The sequence below is a fragment of the Elephas maximus genome, chromosome 5 (genome assembly GCF_024166365.1).
Source record: "Elephas maximus indicus isolate mEleMax1 chromosome 5, mEleMax1 primary haplotype, whole genome shotgun sequence".
Classification (NCBI taxonomy): Eukaryota; Metazoa; Chordata; class Mammalia; order Proboscidea; family Elephantidae; genus Elephas; species Elephas maximus.
The window spans coordinates 41,655,457-41,670,087 of NC_064823.1; the positions used below are offsets into that span (position 1 = coordinate 41,655,457).

The window sequence follows — 14,631 nt, forward strand, 5'->3', positions numbered from 1 at the left end:
GCTTTCAGTACTTCTGTCCCCTTTATATCTATATATATATAGATATATATAGATATACCTATATATATATAAAAGAAATCCATCAGTAGGGGAATGGCATATATATATATACACACACATACACAAACACACATACACAATATATGTCATATATATGACTTCTTCCTCTGTTCTCTGAAATCTATTTATGCCTCTATGCTATCAATTCTGGTCGCATTTGCTTTAGCTGCGTACCTTGCCTATATTTGAGTGTTACCTGTGTGTATATATATACATATTCACCTATTTAGAGGATACCTCGCCATTCATACCACAAGACTTTAACAGAGATACTTATCAACCTGACCGCACCTTATACTTAGGACGAGCAGCTGTTGTGAAACTATAACATATCATGCCCTACACTTTTACGGAAGTGATCTTGGCACCACCTTAGGCACTGACTGGGGTGGCAGTGTGGTAAGAGAAGACAGTGAACCTTCAGAGTAACTCTACTTTCTATTTCCAAATTCTCTAGTCACATAAATTTTGGGTTAAAAACAGGAGTCTGTAGTTTTAAAAAAGCCTTAAGGAAAGGAAAAGTATTGGCTATGAGTAACATGAATTTTCCCAATGTAAAGAAGACAATGCTGTGAATCAGAATTTACTTAATGAGGGAAGAGAGATTTCAGAAGCAAGAAAACATCTTCTAAAAAGCAACTGGGTCCAGAGAAATATCTTATTCTTAGGGGACAGAAGTACTGAAAGCACTCAAGAATAAAGAACATTTGGTTTTAGAGGCATGTAGGCTAAGTACCAGAGCTCATCCACTCAGAGGGCTCCCGAGGGCTTGGTGACCACCAGATACAGACTGCCAACTAAACTCCTCCATGAGGTGAGAAAATATTCAATAAGGAAATCCAAATATAAATTCAGGTTAGATAAATAAGTCTAGGGATTATTAGTCTTCACATTCTATACTGAGTAGGGAAAGAAAATCCAGAGATAAGCCATTTATCTAAGCATAGTTGAGGGATTATGTAAGTGAGGTTTGTGTCCTTGTCAAGCAAAGACCGAAGAACAGAAAAAAATTTTAAAGTTCTATTTTATTTAAAAGACATCAGAAGTTATTAATGGTGAAAGGTGAGGGAAAAATATTTATAAAATATATATAAAAATAATTTTAATTCTGGGTTCCTGAAATCCTTCACTCAAACAGAAAAAATTTTCCTGCCACTAGGTGGTGGAGAAATAGGACCAGATGGAGGTATAGCTGGGGACAGGAAAAGATGACCTATATGGAATTTTATAGCTAGAATATCTGTACAAACTAAAAGAGAAGTCTTTATTAAAAAAGCTTCCAATCGGGGAATTAATAACATACTACATACTTCTGAGAGACATACAACGTTTTCTTCCAAGTATATTACTTAAAAAGGATTATAAAATAAATACCTACTCTGGGCTACAATTTAATTTTCTGAGGTCTACATTCAAATTAGGTACAGGAGCCCAAATAGGAGTCATGGGTAATATATTCCTCTCCTGAGTGAGGTTTACAGGTCTCAAGCTTTCTGGTTGTGGAGAACTCTGAAGACTCAGTCCTCCTAGACTAGAAGACAGCTGGTTCATTCCAGGATACTGCTGAAAGAGCATTTCAAAACAAAACACAAAAAAGAATATTAAACAAACATGAATAAAATGTCTTATATATATATATAGGATTTCGACATACAGAAAAAGCAAGAAGAAAATTTAAATCTGGTTTGGTAACGGGAGGATGACAATATGGAAACTAAACTTAAAGCATAATTGAAAAAAACTCAAAGCAAAAATACCGAGTAAATTTAAATCTTATTAGCAAGGTTAAACAACACAACAAAACTTCATGAACAATGCTTTCAAGACAAAAATTTGGTTTCCCTGAAATACAGTTCATACTAGAAAGGCAAGATAAATGCTTAACTGATTACAGTTTTTTCAATTACCAATTTTCTGAATAATGAGTTCATGTCATAGAAAAGTCCAGTGAGTTTTGCTTAATTTTTTTCTCTTACCTACTTTTTAAACTGTGGTAAAAGATACATACCAAGTTCTCCATTTTAATAAATGTATAACTATATAATTCAGGGAGGCCTGGTGACGTGGTGGTTAAGAGCTCGGCCTCTAACCAAAAGGCCAGTAGTTCAAATCCATCAGCTGCTCCTTGGAAATCCTATGGGGCAGTTCTATCCTGTCCTATAGGGTCACTATGAGTTGGAATCAACTCAACAGCAACAGGTTTGGTTTTGGTTTTTTTGGTATACAATTCAGTGGCATTAATTACATTCAGTGTTTTGCAGCCATAATCTAATCTACTTTCTGATATGAATTTGCCTATTCTGATATTTCATACAAGGAGAATCATAATTTGTTCTTTTGTGTCTAGATTAATTCACTTAGCAAAATTTTTCAAGGTTCATCCATGTCATACCATGTATCAGAACTTCCTTTTTTATGACTAAATAATATTTCATTGTATAGTTATACCACATTTTGTTTACTCTGATCTACTGACTGACACTTGGATTGTTTCAACCTTTTGGCTATTGTGAATAATGCTACAATGAACATTGAGTACAGTTATCTGTTTTGAGGCCTTATTTTCAGTTCTTTTGGTTATATACTTAGGAGTAGAATTGCCAGACCATGTGATAATTCTGTTGACGTTTTGAGGTACCATCAAATTGTTTTCCACAGTAGTTGCTCCATTTTACACTCCACCAGCAATGCATGAAGGTTCCAATTTCTCTACATCCTTGCCAACGCTTGCTATTTTCCTTTTTTTTTTTTTAATAATACAGCTAACCTAGTTTGGGTATCCTAGTACGTGTAAACTGATATCTCACTGTGGTTTTGATTTACATTTCCTTAATGACTAGGGATGTTCAACAACTTTTCATATGCTTATTGACCATCTGTACATTTTCTTTGGAGAAGTGTCTATTTAAGTCCTTTGCTCATTTTTAAAATCAGCTATTTGTCTTTTTGTTGTTGAGTTGTAGGTCCTTATAGGGACTGTAAGCTCTTATCGTTTTTTTTAAGCTCTTACCAGATATATAATTTGTAAATATTTTCTCCCATTCTGTCAGTTATCTTTTCACTTTCTTGATAACGTCCACTGATGCACAAAAGTTTTTAATTTTGATGAAGTCCAACTTATTTATTTTCACTTTTGTAAAAATAGACCATTTCAAGAACAGATTTAACCAAAGACCAGATGAGTTGTGGAATGACATCAAGGACTTCATCCATGAAGAAAGCAAGACGTCATTAAAAAGACAGGAAAGAAAGAAAAGACTAAAATGGATGTCAGAAGAGACTCTGAAAGTTGCTCTTGAACATACAGTAGCTAAAGCAAAAGGAAGAAACAAAGTCGAAGAGCTGAAATGAAGATTCCAAAGGGTGGCTGAAGAAGACACAGTCGCAATACTGAAAGATTCTATGAGGAAAATATTAAATGACACAGGAAGCATCGAAAGAAGATGGAAGAAATATAGTCACTGTACCAAAAAGAACAGGTCAACGTTCAACCATTTCAGGAGGTAGTATATGATCAAGAACAGACGGTACGGAAGAGGACCAAGCTGCACTGAAGACACTGGCAAAAAACAAGGCTCCAGGAATTGACAGAATACCAACTGAGGTGTTTCAACAAAAGGATGCACCACTGGAAGTGTTCACTCATCTGTGCCAAGAAATATGGAAGACAGCTACCTGGCCAACTGACTAGAAGAGATCCACATCTGTACCCATTCCAAAGAAAAGTGAACCAACAAAATGCAGAAAATGATCAAACAATATCATAAATATCACACACAACTAAAATTTTGCTAAAGACAATTCAAAAGTGGCTGAAGCAGTACGCCGACAGAGAACTGCCAGAAACTCGAGCCAGAATCAGAAGAGAACGTGGAAAAAGGGATATCACTGCTGACGTCAGATGGATCATGTCTGAAGGCAGAGGATACCAGAAGGATGTTTATTTGCCTGTGTTTTATCGACCACGCAAAGGCATTCAACTAGGTGGATCACAACAAATTATGGATAACATTGTGAAGAATGGGAATTCCAGAACACTTAATTGTGCTCACGAATACCCCGTACTTACACCAAGAAGCAGTTGTTCGAAAAGAACAAGGGGATACTGGGTGGTTTCAAGTCAGGAAAGGTGTGTGCCAGTAGGTTGAATCCTTTCACCATACCTATTCAATCTGTATGCTGAGCAAATAATCCAAGCAGCTGGACCATGTGAAGAAGAATGTGGCATCAGGATTAGAGAAGACTCATTAACAACCTGCATTATGCAGATGACACAACCTTCCTTGCTGAAAGTGAAGAGGACTTGAAGCACTTACTGATGAAGATCAAAGACCAGAGCCTTCAGTATGGATTACACCTCCACATAAAGAAAACAAAAATCCTCACAACTGGACCAATAAGCAATATTGTTATCAACGGTAAAGATAACTGAAGTTGTCAAGAGTTTCATTTTACTTAGAGGCACAATCAACACCCATGGAAGCAGCAGTCAAGAAATCAAAGCATTTACTGCACTGGGCAAATCTGCTGCAAAAGCCCTCTAAAGTGTTAACAAAGATGTCACATTAAGGACTAAGGTGTGCTTGACCCAAGCCAGGGTATTTTCAATATCCTCATATGCATCTGAAAGCTGGTCAATGAATAAAGAAGGCCAAAGAAGAACTGATGCCTTTGAATTATGGTGTTGGTGAACAATACTGACTTCCTGAAGAAAGAACAAATCTGTCTTGTAAGAAGTAGACCCAGAATGCTCCTAGGGGCAAGGATGGCGAGATTATGCCTCACATACTTTGGGCATGTTATCAGGAGGGACCGGTTCCTGGAGAAGGACATCATGCTTGGTAGAGTGCAAGCGAAAAAAAGGAAGACCCTCAATGAGATGGACTAACACAGTGGCTACAATAGGCTCAAGCATAACAATTTTGGTCGCTCGTGCTTCTGGCGTCATATTTAAGATTCCACCGCAAATCCAAGGTCCTGAATATTCACCACTCTGTCTGTTTTTAGCTCTACGGTTTCTAGGAATTTGTCCATTTCATCTAGCTTATTTAATTTATTGGCATATAATTGTTCGTAGCATTCTCTTATGATCATTTTATTTTGGAAGGTCCGAAGTAATGGTCTCACTTTTATTTTTTATTTTAGTTATTTGTATCTTCTCTTTTTTCTTGTCAATCTAGCCTTCCTTTCCCTTGCCTACCACATTCTGTATCCAATTTTTACTACGTCCACTGATACCAACTTAATACAAGGGAGAATCATCTATTTCCAGGATTACTATAAAACTTCAACTTGTCTTCCTGCCTCCATTTTTGTCTTTTAAATCTCAACTCTAATCTACTCCTCAAACAGCAGTCAAAATAATCCTCTAAATAAATAAATAAATCGGATGTCATCTTACATAAAATCTTCAATGTCTGTCTCCCCTCTGCACTTGGGGTAAAATCTGAGCTTCTGACTATGGTGCCTTCCTAGCTTTCTAATCTCATCCTTATTATTTTTGTCGTTGTTAGATGCGTTCAAGTCACACGGGGACTTTATTCCTGGAATCTGACAAACTTTCAAACTTGCTCCTGTCTTAAATCTTTGCACATAGGTTTTCTAAGCCTGAAAAGCTTAGAGATTTTTTCATGCCTGGCTTTTTCTTGTCCTTTAAATGCTAACTCAAACATAACTTCTACAATGAGGGCTCCCTGACCACCTACTCTATATCCTCAACCCCAGCAATTTCTCTAATTTGTTTAACTTCCTTCACAGCACTTGTAGCTACTTAAAATTATCTTGTTAATTTATTGATTTATTTATTGTCTCATCAACTCATCCTACCAACCTTCAAGTTTCTTAAGAACAGGAACTTTGTTTTGTTTGCTTGGTGTCTTGTTTCTTCAGCGCCTAGAATAGTGCTGGCACACAGTAGGAACTCAATAAGTATTTACTGAATGATTAACTAGGGAAAAATTCTAAAGTCCTATAAAATTAGGTATTTAGATTCAATAATTCCACTTGTAGAAACTTCATCTTAAGGAAATAAGACAAACGAGCAAAGTTATATATACAAGGATATTGATTTTGACATTAATTTATGCCCAACAATAGTAGACTGGTGGAATATATTATGAAATGTTATACAGCTATTAAATGATGAAGAATATGTAATAATATGGAAAGATTCCCTCACACTGTTAAGAGAGTAAGAAATTTCCAAAACAATATCCATATCTATCAAGTTCCTTTGTTTAAACAAGTCATTTAAATGACCAACTTCCTTATTGGCTTTTCCTCAAGGATGTATAGCAAGAAGCTTAGAAAGACAGATTCCTAAGTTTTGCTGTGGTTACATCTTGATGGTGAGAATAAAGGTTGATATTTATTTTCCTTTTTTTTTTTTTTTTGGCTTTTATGCATTGTCTATAATTGATCTTGATCATTAAGTCTGTAAAAAATAAACAGCTATATGGTATCTGCATCTGGTTTTTCGTATTTAAATATCCATTTTTTTCCGTTTTTCAAGCCTGAAAACAAATTTTAGGTTTTTTTTTTTCCTTCTCAAAGGTCATCTTTTGGGGTTTCCAACTGCTTAATGAAAGTCATCTCAAATTAATGAACTTAGAGAAAGCTTTTAGATTTCAGATCCCTCCCACTGGGCTGCACCAAGTGCAACATTTAAAGGCATTTCAACTTTATTAGAGAAGGCTGCTTAAAGCTAAGAAAGTTGAATATATTTATCCTAACTAGAACTTCAAAAACAAATGATTTTAAAACTAGCTTGATTAAAAAAAAAAAAGCTTGATAGGTAATGTTAATCTTAGGTGAAAATCTACAATCTTTTTTTCAACAGATAGGTAAGAATTTAAATATAGGTCCAAGCTATGTGATTAAATCCTTATTGCTCACTGACCCTGGAACATTAGCATTCAAAAACTATTTTAAATTCTGACTAGACAATAATAAATCACTCCTTTGTAACCTTCCTTAAAGAGATACACATATCAAACCTGACTTTGATTTTCTTCTGCAGAAGTTCCTACCAGTCAAAATTCCAAGTGTTGACAAGGATGTAAAGCAACTGGACCCTCACACACTGCTAATGGGAGGAATAAATCAGAATATCCACTTTGGGAACTGTTTGGCAGTAACTGCTAAAGTTGAACCTATGGACATTCCATGACCGGGCAGTTCCATTCCTACATACACATGCTCACTTTTTTATTTTAACTTTTTATAACAAACATTTTCAAACACACACTAGAAGACATGCACAAAAATGTTCACAGCAGCACTATCTGTAATAGCCCCAAACTGGGATTACTCAAATTCCCATCAACAACAGAACAAATAAATAAATAGTGTATATTCACAAAATGGAGTAGTATGTAACAATAAGAATAAATAAATTACAACCATACGATAAGCATAATGTTGAGCAAAAAGGATCCAGACACAAAAGCATACATAATGGTTTCACTTACATAAAATTTAAAAGAAGGCAAAACTAATCTATGGTATTAGAAGTTAGGATAGTGGTTATGCATGTTTGGGAGTGGGAGGGGACCAGTGAGTTTAAGAGGCATGAGATAGGGTCTGGCTGCTATTAAGTGAATGTGTTCAGTTTAGAGAAATTCATCAAACTGCATACTATTGATTTGTATACTTTTTAACATAATATACACTATATTTCAAAAAAAAAATTTTTTTAATGGAAGGATGGAAGTGAATGATCACTAATCATCTACTTCTAAATACTTTGGTTTTATGATGCTCATTTAAACTATGATTAATAATCCACATTACTGTCACTATCCCCTTTATCCAAACACCTCTGATCCTTGCTCTAGGCCTAAAGCACAAAAAGCATTATAATCACAGAAGAATAAAATGAAGTTAGATTAAAAACCTTGCATACTGAATATTTATTTTTATTCCCAAGGCCAATCTCTTAACTTTTCCAAAATAATCTCCCAAATAAAACGGGAAAAGAACAGTAATGCCCATTTTCTTATGTTAGTATCAGCAAACTTTTTTTCGTAAAGGGTCAGCCAGTATATATTTTAAAGCTTTGAGAGCCACACTATCTCTGTTGCAACTATACAAGTCTACCATGGTAGTGCAAAAGCAGCCACAGGCACTACGTAGAAGAATGGATGTTGCTATGTTACAATAAAACTTTATTTACAAATATTAGGCAACCGGCTAGATCTGTCCTACGTCATCACAGAACACCGTTTATTATGTTAAAATAATTTTTTTCTCCTTGCACAACATTTCTAAGAACGAAATCCTTTTTTGAACTCTTCTCATTAAAGCATAGAAATAAATTATATTATGACCCAGAGATACGAATTTGCCTAAAACATAAAAGAATTAGATAAGATTAACTTATAAACTGTCCCATCTTGACCAATGGAGGCTAAAAGAAATCAACAAAATGGGAGGCATGTTCTAATCAACCACATGCTTCAGTGCCTCTTCCTGTTATCTTCCTCCCTTCTTCCTTCTCTGCCTTAATTCTAAATTAAATTCCAGAAACAAACAATTTTCCTATCTCCCTCTAATCTTCATTTTTGGCCCACAATAAGATGAAATTTCTGTAATGCCAGTATAATAAGAACAATTTTTTTTTAAATGTAAGTAGACTGCTTTTGTCCCTTCAACCACTTCTTCATATTTTACTTTCTTCTCAATAAATATAAATTTAAAAAATTATTCTATATTATAAAGCTGAACTGCATCTATATCAGGTCATTTTCTAAAGAGACATCAGCTTAGTAATACACAATATTAAAAAAACCTAACATTTTGGCATCTCCTCCCTGGAGGGGAGATGAGAGGGTAGAGGATGTTAGAAGCTGGCAGAATGGACACCAAAAGAGAGAGTGGAGCGAGGGAACAGGCTGTCTCATTAGGGGGAGAGCAACTGGGGGTATGTAGCAAGGTGTATGTAAGTTTTTATGTGAGCGGCTAACTTCATTTGTAAACTTTCACTTAAAAGCACAATAAAAATTTAAAAAAGAAAAAACAAAACTAACATTTATTTGGATTTCCTGATTATAAAATTAATACCTTCACATTGCAGAGAACCTGGAAAGTAAGGGTACAATGAAGAAAATAAAAATTACCCCTAACACCTTGACCTAGATTTAATATTTTATAAATTGATACTTATATGTAAGAACGCAAAAAAATGATATTAAATTGCAAGTGCCTTTAACCTGGGCATCTGTGTTTGTACCTATGATCCATTTGACTCACCAGGGATTCGTTAGAACTGGTAACAGTCTCACAATGTTTAGAGAGGCAATGTTTTCACAGGACTAAATACATACTTGAGTATACGGTTGGAATCCAGAATACATTGGGTGACTGGACTGCACTCCAGAATTAAGTGGTGCTGTAGCATTCTGATAACCAGGCTGAAGAGTGGGATAACCACAGCCAAAAGGTTTAGTCATTTTTGCAGGCTGGGGAACAGCAGGGGCCAGAGTTGGAGCAGGATCAGTTTCAGGGGCAGGATCAGGAGCGGGACTGCTCGCTGATGAAGAAAGCATATCTAACAAAGGGAAAAACACAGGGTTGACATCTAAGAATCAAGACTCTATACACACTTGACTCCTGAGTGAGCCATATAATCTTTGGGATTTCCTTTTTTATTTTAACTTTTTATAACAAACATTTTCAAACACACACATAGAATAATGAATGTGCACACACCCATCACTCAGCTTCAGTGTTATTTTTAGTATTTTGCTGAACTGTCTTAGCTACATATATACTACATATATACATGTTATTCCCACCCCGCTTGTTTTCACAGGAGTATTTACAAGCAAACTCTGTATTTCATAATTCACTGACAAATACTTCAGTTGGTATTTCTAAAGATAAACTTTAAGTATATACGTAGCTGAGACAGTTTTTTTTTTTCTTTTATTTTCTCAGCAGGAATGGGGCCCAAAAAGAAGAAAAAAAAACAAAGCAATAAAAAAGATTTCAACTACCCTTTTCTCTAACTTGCCTTTTAGCTGATTCTGTCTTCTATTAAAAAAAAGAAAAAAGAAAAAAAAAAAAAAGTCCATGGAAAGAACAGCCTGTTTCCACAATCTTCCACCAGACGTTTGCATTATTTGGCAGAGGCAAAGCTGTGACTACAGTATAAAAGATAATGTCTAGAACAGTGTTCTAGCTTGTACAGCAATGTCTGGTATGTTGTAAAAGCCAAATCAAATCTATTTAATGAAAGAATAGTCTTTTTTTTTTTTTAAATCTTAAAAAACCCTAAAATTCGTTTTTAGGAATTTTAGGGAGAGAAGAAGAAAATTACTCACTATTTAAAGTCTCTTAAAAGAGGAAAAAGACAAAGAGCATTATAAAAAAAGCAAGAAATTTTCTTAGGTCTCCCAGGAACAAAATTCGCAGGAGTTACGTATCACTTAACACTTGTCTTAGTCATCTAGTGCTGCTGTAACAGAAACACCACAAGTAGATGGCTTTAACAAAGTGAAATTTATTCTCTCAAAGTCTAGTAGGCTACAAGTTCAAATTCAGGGTGTCAGTTCCAGGGGACAGCTTTCTCTCTCTGTCGGCTCTGGAGGAAGCCCTCCCCTGGTCGAGGAGCTTCTCAGGCGCAGGGACCCTGGGTTCAAAGGACGTGCTCTGCTCTTGGTGCTGCTTTCTTGGTGGTATGAGGTGCCCAACTCTCTGCTTGCTTCCCTTTCCTTTTATCTCTTGAGAGATAAAAGGTGGTGCAGGCCACACCCCAGGGAAACTCCCTTTACCTTGGATCAGGGAGGTGACCTTAGTGAAGGTGTTGTTACAATCCCACCCTAATCCTCTCAACATAAAATTACAATCACAAAATGGAGGACAACCACACAACACTGGGAGTCATGGCCTAACCAAGTTGGTACATATTTCTGGGGGGACACAATTCAATCCATGACAACACTATTAAATCACTTCGTAAGTAAATAAAAAAGATGCCAGGAAAATATAGTCTGTTAATTATATATAATAAATTTTCATGTTTGAAAGCAATTGATGGTTAATAACTTCTAAAATGAACATCAAGCAAACACAAAACATCAAACTACCTGGATAGCTGCCTCCTTCTAGGGCATCATAACTGTTGGGCATTGGAGAAGCACTGCTTGTGGTAGAAGAGCTGTCAACACCTAAAAGGAAAACCAAAATATCTACTAAGTTTAAATGACAATATACCTTGGAACAGCCTTTGGCAAATTTGAAAAAGATGTTTTGTTGAACTAGGAAAATTCCTGACTTGACTAAAAAAATAAAATGACTGATGTTTAAAGACATTTTAAAAATCACACATGGATTCTGTTAATCGAAATAGAGGATGAAAGTGGAACAAATATGAAGCTGGTAAGTGGAACAAAGTTCAGTCAAACATATAAGAAGACGTCTTAGAGAATACATATCAAACTATTAAAGTAGTAAAATACAAATATGAATTTCAGAATGACTGAAATGTTACTAACCCACAATTCATGACTGCATCTACCAAATCTCAAGCTTTAAAGGCATTTTCTCAGTATTAGACTACTTTAAATTATTCTATTTGAATGACTTTTAGAACACAATACAGCTGTTATGAAACGTTCCAGTAAAGAGGTACGGGTCGATGCTTAGCACGTAACTAGGCTTTTCGGTGCCTCGGTTTATTCATTGTACAACGGAGGTTAAATATTACCTGTCATATTAAATAAGGTAATACAAATAAAAAGCATTCCAATAAATGTTAAGTGTTCGACTACAAAAATTTTTATTATATGTATTCATTTAAAAGATTTTTAGTGACAATTTATGTGGCAATTTAGCAATAGGTTACATGGATAGTAGAACATACAATATATTTCATACATTCATTCAGTCACTTAACAAATATTTTACGGAGAGCCTACAATTATCATATGTATATATGCTGGCGTATATACGGATGAATAAAAGAGAAAATGCACATGGTCCTTTGCTTCTTATAGAGGTCTTGGTCTCTTTCACAATACAACAAAATTCCGTGATACAGGGGTTATAAGTAGTTTTTAACACCAATATTACAACTGGCATTTAAACTATATTTTAGATTAATGTTCAGCTATGATATAAAAAAAGAATAAGTGTGCATAATTATCTTTCACTGAATAATCTCAGATTTCAATGAGGATGAGGTATATTGACTCAGGGCATAATACCCCTTGCCATTCAGTGCATTTCAACTTACAGTGAGCGACCCTATAGGACAGAGTATAACTGCCCCATAGGGTTTTTCAGGCTATATATCTTTATGGGATTGCCGCATCTTTCTCCCGCAAGAGTGCTCGTGGGCTCAAATTGCCAGACTTTCTATTAGCAGCCAAGTGCTTAACTACTGCACCATCATGTCTCCTTCAGGGCATAACAGATAAAGTTATCTGCACAGGAACATTTTATTATCAGCAAAGAACATAATTTGGAGACAAAAGACGGGAGTTCTATCAAACTCTGCCAGTTACTTGCTGTATAACTTTGGGTGAGTTATCATCATCGATATTATATACTACAAACACCAGAGCAGAAAAACGGCCTCATGTGTGCTGTTAGGGCTTTTGTGAGGTTTAAATGAGAGAGCAGATATGAAGCAACTTACACAGTAAAAGAGCAGTAAAATAAACAGTAGATGCAGGACTGTAATATTTACTAAGTCCCTTCTTTGTGACAGCTAGAGAACTTGTTACATATACACGCTATTACACTGAATTAGGAAAAGGAAACAATGGCTCTTCCTTTTTGTTTCTTGTATTTGTGAATTTGTAACTAGAGCAGAATGTTGATACAAAAGGGCAAAAGCCTTGGGAGTAAGAGTGTTAAAAACAATACACCAAAACCCAAATGTCTATAAACAAATGATCAGATGAACAAAATATTTTATAACCATACAATGGAAGATTATTCAGCTATGAAAAGGAATGAAGAAGTGCTGATACATGCTACAGTTTGAATGAACCTTGAAAACATTAAGCTAAGTTAGAAGCCAGACACAAAGGTCACATATCATACGATTTCATTTACACGAAATATCCAGAACTGGTAATCCATACAGACAGAAAGCAGATTGGTGGTTATCAGAGGATGGGGGTAGGGGAAACAGATGTGAGTTTTCTCTTGGGGTGATGAAAATGTTTTAGAACTAGATAAAAGTGGTAATTCTGTAACACTGTGAATGTACTACACTTTAAAGTGGTAAATTCTATATGGATTTCACCTCAATAAAAAATTTTCAAGACATTTCAGTGGGGAAAGAGTATTCTTTTCAACAAATTGGTGCTAGAATAACTATATATCCACATGCAAAAGAATGAATTTGGACTCCTTTCTTATACTTTAATACAAAAAATGAACTTGAAATAAATCACAGACCTAAACTTGTTGTTGTTAAGTGCCATTGAGTCGGTTCCGACTCATAGTAACCCTATGCACAACAGAACGCAACACTGCCCAGTCCTGAGCCATCCTTACAATCGTTATGCTTGAGCTCATTGTTGCAGCCACTGTGTCAATCCGCCTCGTTGAGAGTCTTCCTCTTTTTTCTGCTGACCCTGTACTCTGCCAAGCATGATGTCCTTCTCCAGGGACTGATCCCTCCTGACAACATGTCCAAACTATGTAAGACGCAGTCTCGCCATCCTTGCCTCTAAGGAGCATTCTGGCTGCACTTCTTCCAAGACAGATTTGTTCATTCTTTTGGCAGTCCATGGTATATTCAATATTATTCACCAACACCACAATTCAAAGGCGTCACCTCTTCTTCGGTCTTCCTTATCCACTGTCCAATTTCATATGCATATGATGCAACTGAAAATACCATGGCTTGGGTCAGGCGCACCTTAGTGTTCAAGGTGACATCTTTGCTCTTCAACACTTTTAAAGAGGTCCTTTGCAGCAGATATGCCCAATGCAATGCGTCTTTTGATTTCTTGACGGCTGCTTCCATGGCTGTAGATTATGGATCCAAGTAAAATGAAATCCTTGACAACTTCAATCTTTTCTCCGTTTATCATGATGTTGCTCACTGGTCCAGTTGTGAGGATTTTTGTTTTCTGTATATTGAGGTGTAATCCATACTGAAGGCTGTGGTCTTTGATCTTCATTAGTAAGTGCTTCAAGTCCTCTTCACTTTCAGCAAGCAAGGCTGTGTCATCTGCACAATGCAGGTTGTTAATGAGTCTTCCTCCAATCCTGATGCCCCTTTCTTCTTCATATAGTCCAGCTTCTCGTATTATTCGTTCAGCATAAATAGGTATGGTGAAAGAATACAACCCTGACGCACACCTTTCTTGACTTTAAACCAATCAGTATCCCCCTGCTCTGTCTGAACAACTGCCTCTTGATCTATGTAAAGGTTCCTCATGAGCACAAGTAAGTGTTCTGTAATGCCCACTCTTCGCAGTGTTATCCACAGTTTGTTATGATCCACACAGTCGGATGCCTTTGCATAGTCAAAGGCAACATTCTGGTATTCTCTGCTTTCAGCCAGGATCCATCTGACATCGGCAATGATATCCCCGGTTCCATATCTTC

At 36.0% G+C, this 14,631-nt stretch overlaps 1 protein-coding gene across 4 annotated transcripts in view; it reads right to left on the minus strand.

The window, feature by feature from the left end:
- Nucleotides 1-14,631, minus strand: part of SEC24B (SEC24 homolog B, COPII coat complex component) — a 112,243-nt gene that overhangs the window by 36,031 nt on the left and 61,581 nt on the right. For 2 of the 4 annotated variants that reach the window (XM_049885518.1, XM_049885520.1), the window contains 3 exons: nucleotides 11,148-11,228; nucleotides 9,384-9,607; nucleotides 1,439-1,620 (listed from right to left, as the gene is read on the minus strand). In XM_049885518.1, the coding sequence (XP_049741475.1) occupies nucleotides 1,439-1,620; nucleotides 9,384-9,607; nucleotides 11,148-11,228 (487 nt within the window). Of the gene's footprint in view, nucleotides 1-1,438; nucleotides 1,624-9,383; nucleotides 9,608-11,147; nucleotides 11,229-14,631 lie in introns of all 4 variants that reach the window. The other 2 variants (XM_049885517.1, XM_049885519.1) reach the window with 1 other exon arrangement.